The 16,334-nt window shown below is 58.2% G+C and overlaps 1 protein-coding gene across 1 annotated transcript in view; it reads left to right on the forward strand.

Annotated features, from left to right (window-relative positions):
• Nucleotides 1-16,334, forward strand: part of CHD5 (chromodomain helicase DNA binding protein 5) — an 82,233-nt gene that overhangs the window by 11,872 nt on the left and 54,027 nt on the right. The window contains 4 exon segments of the mRNA XM_033228610.1: nt 8,522-8,701; nt 12,258-12,376; nt 13,322-13,560; nt 15,674-15,798. Coding sequence (XP_033084501.1) covers nt 8,522-8,701; nt 12,258-12,376; nt 13,322-13,560; nt 15,674-15,798 — 663 coding nt within the window.

Genomic DNA, 16,334 nt, shown 5'->3' on the forward strand with positions numbered 1-16,334 from the left:
CTCAGCTCACGGCAAGCTTCGCCTCCCGGGTTTATGCCATTCTCCTGCCTCAGCCTCCGAGTAGCTGGGACTACAGGCGCCCGCCACCTTGCCCGGCTAGTTTTTTGTATTTTTTTTTTTTTTAGTAGAGACGGGGTTTCACCGTGTTAGCCAGGATGGTCTCGATCTCCTGACCTCGTGATCCGCCCGTCTCGGCCTCCCAAAGTGCTGGGATTACAGGCTTGAGCCACCGCGCCCGGCCGAATGGAAGCCTTTTTAAGACGTTGGTGAGCTATCCTGTTTCTGGAGCAGGATGTCAGAGCGTCATTTTTCCTTCCTCCCGTTATCCTATCCTATGTGGGGACAGGGCCAGATTCTGTCGCCATGGTGCCTCCCTACCTCCCTGCCCCGCTCCCTGCTCCATAGCTGACTCCGTCCCTCTAAACTGAAACCTGAAGAAAGTGAAGTCAGTTGGAGAAGAGAAGCAAGGCCCCTTTTAGGGACAGTCACCTGCAGGTGACCTCTGCATTCCCATCACTTTCTCTCTGGTTCTCGGCTGGTTCTGGATGGGCGAGGCTGCCGCACGCTCCGCTGCCTCTGGTTGGCGGGGTGTGACGGTGCGAACATGTCCCTCGTCTTCCCACGCTGCTGACACATTCCGTGCGTGCTTCTCTGTGCTTCACGCGGGCTCACTTGATTCTCATGACCAGCCCTGGAAATTGGTGGCATGCGAAGGACGATCGCCGGTTGGCAGATGGGGAAACTGAGGCGAGTTTGCAGCTTTCAGTCCTTCCTACTTGCACTGGCACACTGAGGTCTCTGCCATTTCCTCACTGTATGTTTTTAGCTTCCTTCTGGGTATCTCCTCTGATCCTCCAAGCCACCCTATGTTGAGAGCAACAGCAGGCACCTCACTTCACAGATGAGAGCAGGGGCTCAGAGTTGCCCTGGCTCAAGGTCACACAGTGACACAGTGGCGGTACTGAGATCTGAACCCAGGGCTGTCAGCTGCACCAGTCGCCCCTGCCAGGCGTGTTTCTCCTCTCCCGCCTGCCCCAGGGGGACCTGAGGCCAGCTCTCTACCTTTCTTTCCCCCTGCCTAGAGGGGACTGGGCTGGCCCCACCTTGCAAGTGAGAGGCCCAGGGAGGTAGCTGGTGAGGTGCAGTGGTGGTGGGGTGAGTTGCTAATGCTAAGGGGGTGCCCTTGGCAGTACTGGGCCTGGATCTAGGCCTCCCTGCAGAGTGAGATGGGGGAGGTGGCTGCCAGAAGAGCCTAGGGGTGGGTTTGGGGCGTTTGTCCCAGACTGGAGATGCTCCCTGCTGTGAGGGTTTCGGGAGGGCCTGTTGCGGGGGGTGCACTATGGGTCTCTTGTCCCGTGAACAAGGTGCGATCACTGGAAGGCTTTGAGCAGAGGAGGGACTGATGTGACATGACAGCCTGGCAGGCTCCCCTGGCAGCTCCAGGGCCAGGCCAGAGGCAGCAGCAGAGCCCTGGGGAAGGAAAGATGGTGGTGGCAGGGGGCGAGGGTCCCTGCCTTTACCTCTGGGCCTCGGATCTGTGTCCCGTTTCCACCTCCCTGGCTTGTTTGGGGACTTGGAGGCATTTTGAAGGGCTCTAGACTCTACCTGCAGCCTGTGGTTCCTCCTCTGGTCTGGGTGTCAGCCTGAGGACGTTGGGAGGGCAGAGCCTGCCCTGGACTGTGTCCTTGGTCCTCACGGAGCTCAGGGACTGCCATGGAAAGGATGGGGCTGGGAGGTGTTGGCCCCACCCTTCTGGTCAGAGCTGCCCCAGGTGTGTCCTGCCCCTGTGCTCTTTACTGGGAGCGGCGGTCAGCACCTCTCACCCACCTCCTACTGGCCCTCCTCTCCCGGCCTCTGCCTTGCCGGGCCCCTGCAGCCCTGGGTTCTCCTGGGAAAGCTTCCTGAGTGTGCCTTGACCATGCCCCATGGCCCCCTGGTCCACAGCCTGTGCGGCATCCCCACTGCTGCTGCCCCAAGCCCCTGCCCCCACCCCCACCTGGTTTGCAGCCGATCCAGGCCTTTCTGGTCCTCTGTGCACACGGGTGTGTGCATGTGACTGTGTGTGTACCACCCTGTCTTCCCCTGGAGGGACCCTCACCCCTCTGCCCGATTCTGCCGGCCTTCTCTGTTGCCCCTTAGCTCTGTGCCCCATCTGGCACAGCGTCGGGGATGGATGTGTGTCTGTCCCTTCCCAGGAACCCCCTTACCACTGGGCCAGCATGGGGGCTGCATGGGGAGGATCTGTGAGGTGAAGGGGGGACCCGGGTCTGTGGAGCTGGGTGTCGAGGCTCCTGCCTGGCCCATCATGCCCCAGAGACTCCCAGGCCTACGCTCCGAGGCTCCTGCATCTTCCCCGGGGCCTCAAAGAGGGTAAAGCTCCCTGTCCTTGTTATTTGATGGGGAAGTGGAGATAGGACAGGGGAAGCGGGAATTGTGTGCCTGGAGGGTCCCCCAGGGAAGAAGAGGCTGTAAGCCATCTCCTTTGGTGAGGGGCTCCCTGAATTCCCTGCTGCAGCCCCTGCCCTCCTCTTCTGCTGCTGTGGCTGCTGCCCCCTGGCCCCAGAGGTCGGTCCTTATGCTGGGCCCCTAGGGGGTAGATGGCTCTGGGGCTGCAAGGCCCTGGGATGAAGGCACTGACACTGTCTGGCAGAGGCTGTGAAATCTTGCTCTGCTGCTGTCCCCGCCTCACTCCTCACACCTGGGCTCCATGGGCTTGGGGCGATGTGGATTTTAGGACCCTGAGGCCTCATGGTCCATGGCAGGGACTCCTACCTGTGCACCCCTGCCTACCTCCTCTGAGTTAGAAGCTGGGTGGGAGTCTAGGCCAAGAGGGGCAGTGTCACCTGGGCCTGGGTCTCAGGCCACTGTGCTGGGTGAGCCTGGCTCCCAAATGCAGATGAAGGAACCAGTGGGGTGCAGCAGAGACCTGTGGAAGCCCCCGTCCCCCCCAGGTAGGGCTGGCTCCCCTCCCTGATCCTGGGCTCAGGGTACAGCCCCAGCCCTGGCTAGGAAGGAGGCTTGAGGGGTGGGCAGCGTCTGGACAGTGTTGAGGCCTGGGAGCTGGGGACCAGGTGGTCTTTGAGGCCTGGGAGGGCTGGTTCTCCAACTCTCATTCCCAGAGCGATGATCACGCTGAGCCTTCCCTTTTCCAACTGGCCCAGGTCTTCCCTCCCGCTTCTTTCTCTGAAAATATGTTTTTGGTTTTTGTCCAGGTCCCCATCTCTCTCTGGCTCTTGCCTGTCTGTCTCTCTCTGGGTCTCAGACTTGGTCCTTCCCTCTGGCCTGTGCTTGGTTTCCACCTTGGTAACCTCTCAGCATCTCCTCTCTCTCCTTAGCCCTTTTTTCTCTCTTCCCCCTCTCCCCTTATTTCCCTCCCTCTCTTTCATTCGCTCCACCCCTTCCTCACCCTCTCTCCTCTCTGCTGAGATGCAGTTCTGGTTCTTGGAAGGGGAAGGGGGCTGGGATGGACAAGAGGCCTCCGGAGGTGCCCCCTCCCCTGCGTGTGAGAGCCTGGCTCGGGCCAGCTGTCAGATCTTAGGGGGTCTGGAGCATGCTGTGGCCCAGCTGCCGGGTGCCCCCTTGCCCACCTGCCTGGCAGACTTGGCACCCCAGGATAAAGGCAAGGGGATTTCACCCCTCTGCCCCTCCCTGCCGCCAACCAGGTGGCTCCAAGATGACGGGGCGCAGGGACCAGGGCAGGTGGGCCGCAAGCCGCAGTTTGTTGGTGGGGGGAGGCCAGCAGCAAGTCGTGGATTCTGATTTACATAAAATAACCGGGCTGCAGCCGGAACCTGAGCATATGTAGATGAAGCTCCCTGTCAGACCCTAGCGAGCGCAGGAGGGAGAAATGATTTCAACCTGTACTGCAGCGGTTACCATAGCAACCAATTATTCAGTGCTAAATTATAACTGTTTATAACACTCGTGAATGGGAAGGCTCCTATTTCATTCTTCCCTTTTCCCTCTCAATCTTGAAGGACCCCAAATGGAGAATGACCGACTCTCTGCACCCTTCCTTTTGAGTTTAAATATCTCCTTTTTCAGGAGATGCGGTGTGTGTTCGGAGCATCGGGCCTAGAGGGAAGGGAGATGGAGGTGGGAGGCCTCCGCCAAGAAACATCTGCGGAGCTGGGAAGGAGGAAGGGTGGCGGGACTGTCCATTGGGATCCCCAGGGCCTGATCGCATGCTGTGCCCTCAGCAGGGTGGGGGCTCAGAGCAGAGACCCCTCCTGCCTGCCCCTGCCTCCTGGCACACATAGGCTGGGCATAACATTCAAGGCAGCTTTGCAGGTGGATTCCATGTGGGGACTCCACATCCACTAAGACTCTTCTGCTAGCTGATGGAGCGTCCCCTGTAGTCACACCTAAGGCTGCTGTAGCCGAAAGGTCAGTGTCCAGGTCGAAGGCCAACTGTCATCTGGATCTTCATGCCTGCAGTGTGGTTTGATGGCCCTCAAACCTTAGGGCTGGGTTGGTTCGGGGGCTTAGTTAGGGAATTACTGGTCTGTGTCTGTGTCTCCTCCCCCGCATGTGGCTTGGTCTATGAGCCTCTCTGTATGTTTTCAGATACTGAACTGCGAATCTATCTCTGGTTCTTGATCATTGCTTCCCTTCTTGCCACTGGATGATGCTTCATCCCTCCAGGTCCCGCTGATGGGCCACTGCTCTGCTAGGTGTTTTCAGAACTATTTGCAGCTTTCTCTGCAAGGAGAGATTTTGGAAAAACACCACAAAAAGGAGGCCTAGTTCTTGAGTGTCAAAACAGCTGGATGCAGGGTTCTGCCCTGCACCGTCACCCTCAGCCAGCCCCTGGTAGGGGAGAAGGGCTCCGATGAGATCTGGTGCAGGTGGGAGGCCCAGCTATGGGGGATCCATGTGGTGGAGGCAGGGCAGAGGCTCAGGGCAGGGGAGGCAGGTGGGGACTTAGGAGTCAGACCCTTCTCTTCAACTGGACTCTCCCCAGTGCAGGCGGATGGAGGAGGGAGAAAAGTGCACCTGCTTCCAAGAAATGAGGGCTTTGCTGGCTTGCCTGAGCCCCAGTGGGTGACAGCAGGGCAGGGGCCACACATGGGCAACAGACATGCCCGACGTCACCTGAGCCCGTTCCGTACCAAGGATCTGTGCCCTCCTGCCCTGCCACTTAACTCTGAGTGGACACTGGGTGAGCCTTCTGTCAGTGCCGGGCTCGTGGCCTTCTGCCAGCCCTACTCTCCCAAGCTGGTGTGCGCTGCTGCTCCTGCCAGACAGTGGAGGCTGCTGGAGGTGCCTTCCCCTCCCTATCCCTCCCTCCCTCCGGCTCTCCCTGGGCTGCCACTCCTGGTCTCCCCTGCAGGTCGTCAAGGGGCCTGCTTGTCATCAGATGCCGGGTCGGCGCCCCACAGATGTTGCCACAGCAGCCCCTTCTTGTCCGGGTTCTGCTCCCTCTGTATCGTGCTGCCGCCCAGCTGCTGGCGGCCTCTGTGCAGTTAGCTTGAACCCAATTCCGACAGCAGAAATGTAGGGGTGACTCTGATGTGTCCCCTCCAGCTTGTCATCCTGGCTGTATCTTTGGCTTCCAAGCAGAGCTGGGGTCATCATGGGTCATTTGGGCATTTTCTGGGCATCATCAGAATCACAGCGGCCTCTGGTGTCTACACGTGGGGAGGGCGTGGGCGTGGTGGTGTCAGGGGAAAAGGGTCATTCTCACTGCAGCCTGCTCTGGCTTGGCCGAGTCCCCTGCCCAGGACACGGCAAGGCGGCCCAGCCCTAGAGACCTGGGTGCACGTCCCGTCGTGCACCCTGCCCCACCCCGGCTCAGAGCACTCCTTCTCTGTGCTTAGGTTTCTCCCATGTCAGAGATGTTCAAGGCATTTTCTTTTCTTTTCTTTTCTTTTTTTTTTTTTGAGACGGAGTTTCACTTTATTGCCCAGGCTGGAGTGCAGTGGCGCGACCTTGACTCACTGCAACCTCTGCCTCACAGGTTCAAGCGATTCTTCTGCCTCAGCCTCCTGAGTAGCTGGAATTACAGGCATGCGCCACCATGCCCGGCTAATTTTGTATTTTTTTTAGTAGAGACGGAGTTTCTCCATGTTGGTCAGGCTAGTCTTGAACTCCCAACTTCAGGTGATCAACCCACCTTGGCCTCTCAAAGTGCTGGGATTTCAAGCGTGAGCCACTGCGCTCAGCCTCAAGGCATTTTCTTACAGTCTCCCTGTTTCCATCCTTTCTGGCATCCCCAGTTCACAGATGATGAAGCTGAGGTTAGGTTGCCACAGTGACTTGCCCACGTCTCAGGCTTGCAGGGGGCAGAGCCTCCCTGGGGAGCCTGGGACTCACTGGCAGACCATGCAGGATTAACCATGGGTCCCCCGACTTCACGCTCGGTGGGTTTGTGGGGTTTGTTCTCTGGCAGCTGAAGGCCCCCAGGGCCCCTTCCTCTGTCCAGCCCCCAGCCTCTGTCCGTGGTGCTGAAGTTCATGGCGGCCTCTGTCCCTTGTCCTTACCTTTGCTGGGGTGAGGGCTGCGGGAGAGCGTGTCTCTCAGATCTCCTGAAGGCCGGTCTCTTGAAGCTGGCCAAACTCTGACTCCCTCAAGGGGACATGGACATCACTGTCTGACCTCCACCTCCCCAAAGGACTGAGGCTGAGCCTGGGAGCTGTGGCTCCAGGGCCCAGCATCTCCTCCAGCCTTGAGAGTAGGCTCCCAGCCAGTGGCCGCGTCAGTATTCCCGGAAACACCCGGGTTCCGGAAAAGCAAAGAGCACAGAGGCCCTGCTGCCTGGCAGCTGGCAGTGCCGCTGACTCTGGCGGCTTAATGGGCTAAGAGGTTTGGGAACAGGGAGGTTGGCGGGCAGGGGAGAGGGAGCGGGGCTTCCAGGAGAGTGGGGAAGTGCAGGCAGCCTGTTGGAGGGGGTGCTTCCCAGCTGGATCTTAGAGGAGGGGGCCCTCACCTCCCCCTTCAGTGACCACCTCCCTCTCCACTAACTGTTGGATGTGCCTGTTTGGAGCCACTCTCCTGGGAAAAGACAGGTCATCCCATTTTGACAGTGTGGCCTGAAAGGGCAGAAGTGGGCTAGGAGCCTCCCAAGACTATCCAGGGAGGCCCCCTGCCTTTGCTGCCGCCTCATTCTCTTTCCTTCTGCCACCCTTTCCTTTCCTTCTCCCTCCCTTCTTCTCTCCCTCCCTCTTTCCTCCATCCTCCCTCCCCGCCACTGCTGTTTCCTGAGCTCATTTTTTATCTCTCTGGTTCTCTCTTCATCTCATCCCTTGCCTCTCCCTGCTCACCCTGAAAACAGTTAATGGCAGTCCTGTGCATAGCAAGCCCTGCGCACAGCAGGGGATCATGGCCCTGCTGCCCGGCCCCTCCCTGGGAAGTGGCTGTGGAGGGCTTCGCCAGTCGACTTGCGACTTGCATCTCTAAAGGCCACAAGTAAACCACTTTCTCCGAGGGGCAGCACCTCTCTCGTGGGGTGCTGTGGTTGTAAACGCCCTTATCTCCATATAAATGAGCCATTTTCTGCCTGTACAGACAGGAAACTAAATCAAGGAAGCTAAGCTTAAGAGCTGCCTAAATTACCTTGTCTCGTATGGAGAGGAAGAGGCCAGGCTGGGATGGAAGTGGGGGAAGGTGGGCTTGTGCCATCCGTAGCAGTGTCTGCAGAGTCCGCACATGGAGAAAACTGGGATGTGCATGCTGCATTAATTACAGGTTTCACCTGACGGACGCAGTTCCATGGGATGTGAACTTAAGCAGAGAGCTGTGGCACTGGGGCCCGAGATGCAATGGCCCTTCTCCGGTTGGGGCCCTTCTCTGGCTGGGGCCCTTCCCTGGCTGGGGCCCTTCCCTGGCTGGGGCTCTTCCTTCCCCGGCTGAGGCCCTTCCCTGGCTGGGGCTCTTTCTTCCCTGGCTGGGGCTCTTTCTTCCCCAGCTGGGGCCCTTCCCTGGCTGGGGCTCTTTCTTCCCTGGCTGGGGCTCTTTCTTCCCTGGCTGGGGCTCTTTCTTCCCTGGCTGGGGCTCTTTCTTCTTTTGCTGAGGTCCTTCCCTGGCTGGGGCTTTTTCTTCTCTGGCTGGGGCCCTTCCCTGGCTGGCGCTCTTCCTGTGCACTTCACTTTTTGATTCTGGGACCACATCCTCCAACGCCGGCTCCTGGGTCCATGCCCCGTCATGTAAAACTGGTTCAGCCTCCAAAGTCCATAGAAGCCCGATGATGACTGAAGCAGAGCCTGAGTTCACCCGCAGGGCTGCCGGAGTGGGCCAAGCTGAGCTTGCCGATGGAGAAGCCTGCTCTCACCAGAGCCTCACCTTGCCTCATCTGCAGGCTCTACTGCTTTCTGTGGCATAGACCCTGGGGACAAGACTTGGCTTAGGCTGGCTTGGGGTTGCCCCTTTGGCTGGGCTTTGGGGTTGAGCTGTGAGCAGTGGTCACTTATGATGACCGATCCCCAGCGTGGGCCAGGAAGTAGCTTTCAGGGCCATCCTGCCACCCAGGACTCTGGATGTTTGTGAGGCCTCTGTTGCCCTCACTGTCCCCCTTCTTTTCCAGGGAAGCAATGATGAGCTATCAGAGAATGAAGAGGATCTGGAAGAGAAGTCGGAGAGTGAGGGTAGTGACTACTCCCCAAATAAAAAGAAGAAGAAGAAACTCAAGGACAAGAAGGAGAAAAAAGCCAAGCGAAAAAAGAAGGATGAGGATGAGGATGATAATGATGACGGATGTTTAAAGGTGACTATGGAGGCCTGGCTGGGGGGACAGAGGGACATCCCCCTTGGAGGGGCAGAGCCTCTTGCCTATATGGTTTTTTTGTTTTCTTTTGTGAGATGGAGTCTCGCTCTGTTGCCAGGCTGGAGTGCAGTGGTGCGACCTCCGCTTACTGCAACCTCTGCCTCCCAGATTCAAGTGATCCTCCTGCCTCAGCCTCCCAAGTAGCTGGGACTACAGGTGCATGCCACCATGCCTGGCTAATTTTTGTATGTTTAGTAGAGATGGGATTTCACCATGTTGACCAGGATGGTCTCCATCTCTTGACCTCGTGATCCAGCTGCCTCAGCCTCCCAAAGTGCTGGAATTACAGGCATGAGCCACAGTGCCCAGCCTGTTTTTTTTTTTTTTTTTTTTTTTAGATGGAGTTTTGCTCTGTTGCCCAGACTGGAGTGCAGTGGCTCCTGCCTTAGCCTTCCAAGTAGCTGGTACTACAGGCACGCATCACCACGCCCAGCTAACTTTTGTATTTTTAGTAGAGATGGGGTTTAGCCATGTTGGCCAGGCTGGTCTTGAACTCCTGGCCTCAGGTGATCCATCCGCTTCAGCCTCCCAAAGTGTTGGGATTACAGGCGTGAGCCACTGCGCCCAGCCTGTTCTCTGCCTTCTGACCTGAGAGCCTGAGTCCGAAGGGCCAGAGTGTCCTTTCCCACCTGACCTGAAGATGGAGCCATGAGCGTGTGTGCTCTCGTGTGTGCGTGTGTGCACGCACAGTAAGGATAGATGAAATTTAGGGCTCAGTGGCGGAGATCGTGCAGCATCTTCTGATGTACTGGCTGCTCTGCCAACAGCTTGCCCGCACGAGTGAGCAGCTATTTCTGGGGAGAGTGATAGATAGTGTGAGCTCCAGTTTAGTGTCAGGAACCTCTTGCTTGGAGCGATTTGGGAAAATAAAACAACAAATGGATTCTTTGCCACAAGAAGTGCTGGACAGCTTTGTTTATGGTAGGAAGGGAACTTGTGTCCTGAAATCCTGCCCAAGCAGGCATTCTCAGAGTCTCCTAGTGCATGCGGGGCACAGCAGTTACAGAGATGGGCCAGCTCTCCCCCGGGCCCAGCATCCCCAGGAACATGGGAAATGATGTGAAGTAAGCCAGGCCTTTATGGTCATGCTGAGGTGCTCTGAAGTCTCAGAGGCTGCACCTTGGGGCTCCTTGGGGAGGCGGAGAGGCCAGGGGTGAGGCTGGTGGATAGGCAGCGGGCGAGTGACAGTGCCATCCAGGAACACTGTGCTCCCTTTGTTCTTTTATGAGACACCGAGGCTCAGTTTGGGCTGGCCGTGGATTTAAAGATAAACGCTCTGTAAATATTAGTACAGTTGCTGTTGGGTGAGGCGGAAATCATGAATGTGAATAACTGAAGTTGGGAGGTGCCAGAGGAGGAGCGATTCTTCCTGGCGGTGTCCTGACACCCGGGGTGATTTCGGGAGTCAGTGGAGTGTTGTGAGTCACCGGAGACAGATCACTGCTGCAGGGTTGGCAGTTCTGAAAGCTTCACTTAAGGGAGTGATTCAGGGTCACCCCGTAACAGTATCATCCCCTCGCTGACCTGCTGCTCTGCTGTCCTGGGTGGGGGCCAAGGGGTCCGTGTGCCATCAGGAACAGCTATGTGTGTCCATGGGGGCAGGTCAGCCACAGAGGGGGCCTCGTCTGGGGACTTCTCTGAGCTGTCACAGAACAGGAGGCAAGAATGGGCTCTGGAGGCCTCTCAGCCTGGACAGGCAGACTGGTTCTCAGTGCTGGGAGACGCTCAGGGCAGCCTTCTTTTGCAGGAGCAGAAGCTCAGCTCTGGGGCCTAGGTCGTAGAGGGATGTGTGGAATCAGGGCCCTGAGAACTGAGAGGCAAGGGGCATTGGGGTTGTAGGACCCAGTGGTGTTATCAGAGGCTGTTTCTTTGCATCATTCACCTGCCTCTGCTGTGTCAGTGTTGGGCTTAGGCCAGACACCCTCGTGGCTGAGCACTCTTGTGGCTGAGAATGAGGGCAGCAGCAGCTCGGGGCTTCTTGGTCCCCTCCAGCAGGAGGGAGAGCAGGCCTCCCGTGTCCAGGTGTGCAAGCAGGAGACCAGCATTCCCCTGATTGGACTGGCTTAAGACATGACTGGCCTGACCAGACTTTGGCCTAGGAGTGGTGTGTACTGATTGGCCTAATGTATCAGGTTGAGTAGGGGCAGCTCAGGGCTGCCTGGAAGAAGTGGGATGTTGGGGAAGGAGGAAGGCAGGTGGGTTGGGTGCTAGCAATTACTAACACATTTTGACACACCCTGTTCCAAGCACCTGCACTAACTCATTCTGTTCTGCAAGGCAGTGTACCATTATCTTCATTTTACAGATGGGGAAACTGAGGCAGGAAAGTTAAGTAACTTGTCCACCTCTCACCACTGGTATGTGGTAGAGCCAGGATCAGAACCAGCCCATGCCCACAGCCAGCACCTCCGTTTCTGAGCCCTGCCAGCCCGGGCTGCCTGTTCATCTGGTCACCTGACCCCTGGGCTAGCTCTCTTGAGAACACACTGTGCCCCTGGGATGTTCCCCCACCCCAGGCCTCAGCAATAGTTGGACCCTCTCGGGGCTGTGTCCCCAGCTGGCCCATGGTCCCATGCCCCTGCCTCAGCAGAGTATACTTTCCTTTCACTGGGAACTGGCAGTGTCCTGCCCTTCACAGGGCTGACGTGGCTATACCTGGCACCCTGGGGAGGCTTCATGTCTTTTTTTTTTTTTGAGACAGAATCTCGCTCTGCCACCCAGGCTGGAGTGCAGTGGCGCCAGCTCAGCTGACTGCAACCTCCGCCTCCTGAGTTCAAGTGATTCTCCTTCCTCAGGCTCCTGAATAGCTGGGATTACACCAACACACCCAGCTAATTTTTGTATTTTAGTAGAGACGGGGTTTCAGCATGTTGGCCAGGCTGATTTTGAACTCCTGACCTCAAATGATCTGTCTGCGTTGGCCTCCCAACATGTTGAGATTACGGGTGTGAGCCATCACCCCCGGCCTGGAGGCTTCATGTCTTTCTAAAGTGACTTAGGAAGCCCTGTAGCCCTGTGTCCTTATCAGGAGTGTCTTCCTGTCTTTAGGGCACCATGCTGTCCTGCTGTCCAAATCCCCAGAATGCAGTCCCCCCAGAGGGCGAGTTCTGTTGTCATGCCCTGGTGTCCCGAGGCCGGTTGGGCAGCCCTGTCTCAGGATGGGGGCCTGGTCTCAGGTGTCCAGTCTCCTTTCCCACACCTGGCTGATTTCCCTTTCTGGAGGCTCTGGGCACACACATGGCCTCTCCCCAAACCCTGACATCGAACACTTTGCCTGCACTCCCATGGGCTGGCATCTGAGACACGGCACAGATTGGGAGCTGCGGGGCTGCGGGGCTGCAGGGCTTGAGTGTTTCCCAGGGTGGGTGAGAATGGTCCAGTTACATTGCAGACAGGACCCCTCCTCTCTCCCCTGTGCCGAAGCCTCCTAGGCAGGGATGGGGGTACAGGTTAGAAGGCCCCTCAACAACTCTACTTCTGGCCTGGGTCTCTGCAGGAGCCCAAGTCCTCGGGGCAGCTCATGGCTGAGTGGGGCCTGGACGACGTGGACTACCTGTTCTCGGAGGAGGACTACCACACGCTGACCAACTACAAGGCCTTCAGCCAGTTCCTCAGGTGGGCCAGGCACCAAGGCTGTTCTCAAGGCCGGAGCATCCTCTGGTGGTACCAAGTCGGGAGGGAGGTGGAGGAATGAAGCCCAGGTGTCTGTGGTAGGGGTGGGCTCTGTCAGGCCGACTCAGCAACCTGGGGGAGCTGGAGGGAGGGGGCAGGATCCCTTCATGTTAACAGACCTCCAGGCCTTCCCTTGTGGGCCCTGCCCCTGGGCCCTGGAGTCTCTTCCCATTGCGGGAGGTGGTTCCAGTCTTTCCTGGGGGGTCTTTCACCACCATGGCCTCTCAGCTCTGGTAGAGGTGGGACAGAGACCCCGAGGCCAACTGTAGCCCCTCTGTGGCCCCCCAAGTCTTGCAAGGCCTGAAAACCCGATGAGAAAATCACCAACTGTGTGGACAGGAAGCCGGGGTGTTCTGGGGGTGGGCAGTGGGTGTGGCCAGGAAGCCGGGGTGTTCTGGGGGTGGGCAGTGGGTGTGGCCAGGAAGCGGGGGTGTTTTGGGGGTGGGCTGTGGGTGTGGCCAGGAAGCGGGGGTGTTTTGGGGGTGGGCAGTGGGTGTGGCCAGGAAGCGGGGGTGTTTTGGGGGTGGGCTGTGGGTGTGGCCAGGAAGCGGGGGTGTTTTGGGGGTGGGCTGTGGGTGTGGCCAGGAAGCGGGGGTGTTTTGGGGGTGGGCTGTGGGTGTGGCCAGGAAGCGGGGGTGTTTTGGGGGTGGGCTGTGGGTGTGGACAGGAAGCGGGGGGTTTTGGGGGTGGGCTGTGGGTGTGGACAGGAAGTGGGGGTTTTGGGGGTGGGCTGTGGTCAGTGGGTTTCCCGCATAGTTTCTCTAATCAGGAACCTGGGGTTGCTGCCATAGATCGCATGCGTGGCAGAGGGGTCGGTCCTGCCGGGGCTAGGGTGGGCCTCTCATCTCACCTGGCCCCGCCCTCACCCTCCTGCCTCTCCCCCCACAGGCCACTCATTGCCAAGAAGAACCCGAAGATTCCCATGTCCAAAATGATGACTGTCCTGGGTGCCAAGTGGCGGGAGTTCAGCGCCAACAACCCCTTCAAGGGCAGCTCAGCAGCGGCAGCGGCGGCGGCAGTGGCTGCGGCTGTAGAGACAGTCACCATCTCCCCTCCGCTAGCCGTCAGCCCCCCACAGGTGCCCCAGCCCGTGCTTATCCGCAAAGCCAAGACCAAGGAGGGCAAAGGTAAGGCTGGGGGTGAGTGGGCACCTAGTCCTGCTGGGAAGAGATCCCCCTCAGACCCTATAGGAGAAACCACAGGGCAGACGCGGGCAGGGAGGGGCAACTGGGGTGCTCCTTATCGATGGCTCTGTGCCTATGTGACCTTGGATTGCTCGGTCCTTTCTCAGCAGCGAGGCAGCATCCCTCGCCTCTTTTGTGCCTGACTACCTTTTGGGGCTGGTGGAGAAGCAGAGGTGATGATGTGGGCAGAGGTTTGGGAGGTTTGAGCCTGGCCAGCCAGGAGGTGCCCCTGATGTGGGCCTGGAGGGAGGGCAAGAACAGAGGTACACAGAGTGGAGCCACTCCAGCCCCGGTTTCTGAGAGTTGGCAGGCTCTTGGGTTTCAGCCTGTGCTGTTCCTGGGGAGGAGGAGGAGGCCCCAGTTGAGCCCGTCTCTCCCTCTTGTCTGCACACCCACTGTGTGCATGCAGGGTTGTTCTCCAGGCCCTCGGCCAGCGTGGAGCGTGGAGGCCCTGCCTCTCCAGCTTTAGGATCCGGGAAGCAGGCAGGAGTTGGAGGGACTGGGCATGGCCAGGTCTGGCTTCCCAGGGAGGCTGTTCTGGGACAGGCCTGGAAAGAGGTCGAGATCCAAATTCTGCCTCAGTGGCTGGGCGTCTGGGTGGGGAGGATGGGGGCAGCAGAGGCCCCCTGTGACTTGAAGGCCCTGGGGAGGGAGGTTTCTGGGTGGGGGTTTCTGGCCTCTTGGAGGCTGGGGACATTGCTCTCCCCAGGGGCTGTCAGTCACCTGCATCTCAGCTTTCCTGGGTGCCCTGATTTTTTTTTTTTTTTTGACAGACTCTCACTCTGTCGTCCAGGCTGGAGTACAGTGGCACGATCTCTGCTCACTGCAACCTCCGCCTTCTGGGGTCAAGCAATTTTCCTGCCTCAGCTTCCTGAGTAGCTAGGATTACAGGAGTGCACCACCACACCTGGCTAATTTTTTGTATTTTTAGTAGAGACGGGGTTTCGCCGTGTTGGCCAGGCTGTTCTTGGAACTCCTGACCTCAGGTGATCCGCCCACCTCAGCCTCCCAAAGTGCTGGGCTTGCAGGCATGAACCACCGTGTCCTGCTGATTTGGGTTTTGATGGAAGGGGCTGAGGGGGCTCTGGGGATCCCTTCTTTCAGCCCCAAGGAGCTTTAGTTTCTGGGGTGCTGTGTCTGATACCACCATGCCAAGTCTTGGAAGGGAGGCTGGCGGGCGAAGTGACAATGGTCAGAGTCTGTTCCCTGTCTTGCTCTGTCTGGGCCATCAGGATCTCGGGAGGGGCTCCCGGCCCGCCGCTGTAGGCCCAGCCTGCCTTGTTTTCTCGTTTCCTCTCGGGCTCCAGCTGCTGAGCTATTGATTCCATGAGCTGCCTATTCAGAGCTTGGAAAATTGAAATAGATTTTCCATGGCGCCATGGAGGGTGCAGCTGGGCTCCTAGCTCCACGTCCCTGTGTGTGGTGTGGCCAGAGGAGGGCCTGGGGAGAGGCTGCCTCTGTGGGGTGTGCATCCCTGCCTCCAGGCCCCCCTTCCTTCCCGGGTCATTACTCCCCGGGTAGCTAATTGCCCTGTGGCCAGCTCCATAAAAACAGCCTCAACCCTGCTGGCCCTTGCTGGGGTTGACTGGCAGAGGTGGGGCAGTCTTGGGTGGGACCAACATTACCTGGCTAGCAGGTGGGCAAAGGCCTTTTGGCCCCAGGACATCCTTTGGGGGCTCAGGCATGGACCACAGGTGGGCGGCTGTGCCTTCAGTGGCCCTGCTGGCTGTGGGGGATGGCTGGTGCCTCCTTTCAGTGGTTGGGGACAGTATAGGGGCTCCTCCCAAGACAGCCACTTTTCTGTGGGTCATGGACGAGGTGCAGCAAGGTGGTCAGAGCAGCCTCTGGGCAGAGCCGTCGTCTAGTTTTTGCCTCATTTGCTGTGTGATTTTAAGCAAGGGCTTCACCTCTCCAAGCTAGAGGCATCTTGTCTGAAAAGGGGTGATGGTAGAAATGACCCTTTCCTTATTGTGTAACCGGGAGCTCAGTGAGATGATGGCAGGAAGCAGGCCATCAGTGGTGGCAGTGGTTGGCTATCATTACCACTGTTTTTCAGGGCCTGGAGTGAGGAAGAAGATCAAAGGCTCCAAAGATGGGAAGAAAAAGGGCAAAGGGAAAAAGATGGCCGGGCTCAAGTTCCGCTTTGGAGGGATCAGCAACAAGAGGAAGAAAGGCTCCTCGGTAAGTGTGTGCGTGTGTGCACTTGTGTGTGCGTTTGCAGCATGTGTGTCTGCATGTGAGCATGCAGGGGCCAGGCGAGGGCCTTCAGTTCATTACAAACTAGCTGGGGCAGGTTGCACCCCTCCCCTACTCTCCTTCCAGTCTACGTGCAGATGTACTGGACCTCAGTTTCTCCATTTGTGTGATGAGGGGTTTAGACTGAATCCTTCCAAGGACCCTTCTGACTTGGACTCTGGGCAGCGAGTGCTCCCCTGGCTCACCCTCCTGAGCCGGGAGCTCGGTCATGGCTCCTGCTGTCCACAGCTGTAGCTCCATTTGGGCAGCAGGTGGAGGAATCTGTCCTGGTGGGGCCTGGCTGCCCAGCGCCCAGGTCAGCTCTCGGGGGAGTAGTTGGATGGGGCTGGACCCTAGAGAAGTGGCATACGGGCAGGATCAGGCTGGCTGGAGTCCCAGTTACCTCCTCCTGTCCTCAGGGCCAGCTCTGGGCCTAGGCTCAGATGCTAAGCCCAGGTCTTACTCAACCTTGGGGCCCCCCT

Source organism: Trachypithecus francoisi, unplaced genomic scaffold, assembly GCF_009764315.1.
Source record: "Trachypithecus francoisi isolate TF-2019V2 unplaced genomic scaffold, Tfra_2.0 Lachesis_group12, whole genome shotgun sequence".
NCBI classification, from domain to species: domain Eukaryota; kingdom Metazoa; phylum Chordata; class Mammalia; order Primates; family Cercopithecidae; genus Trachypithecus; species Trachypithecus francoisi.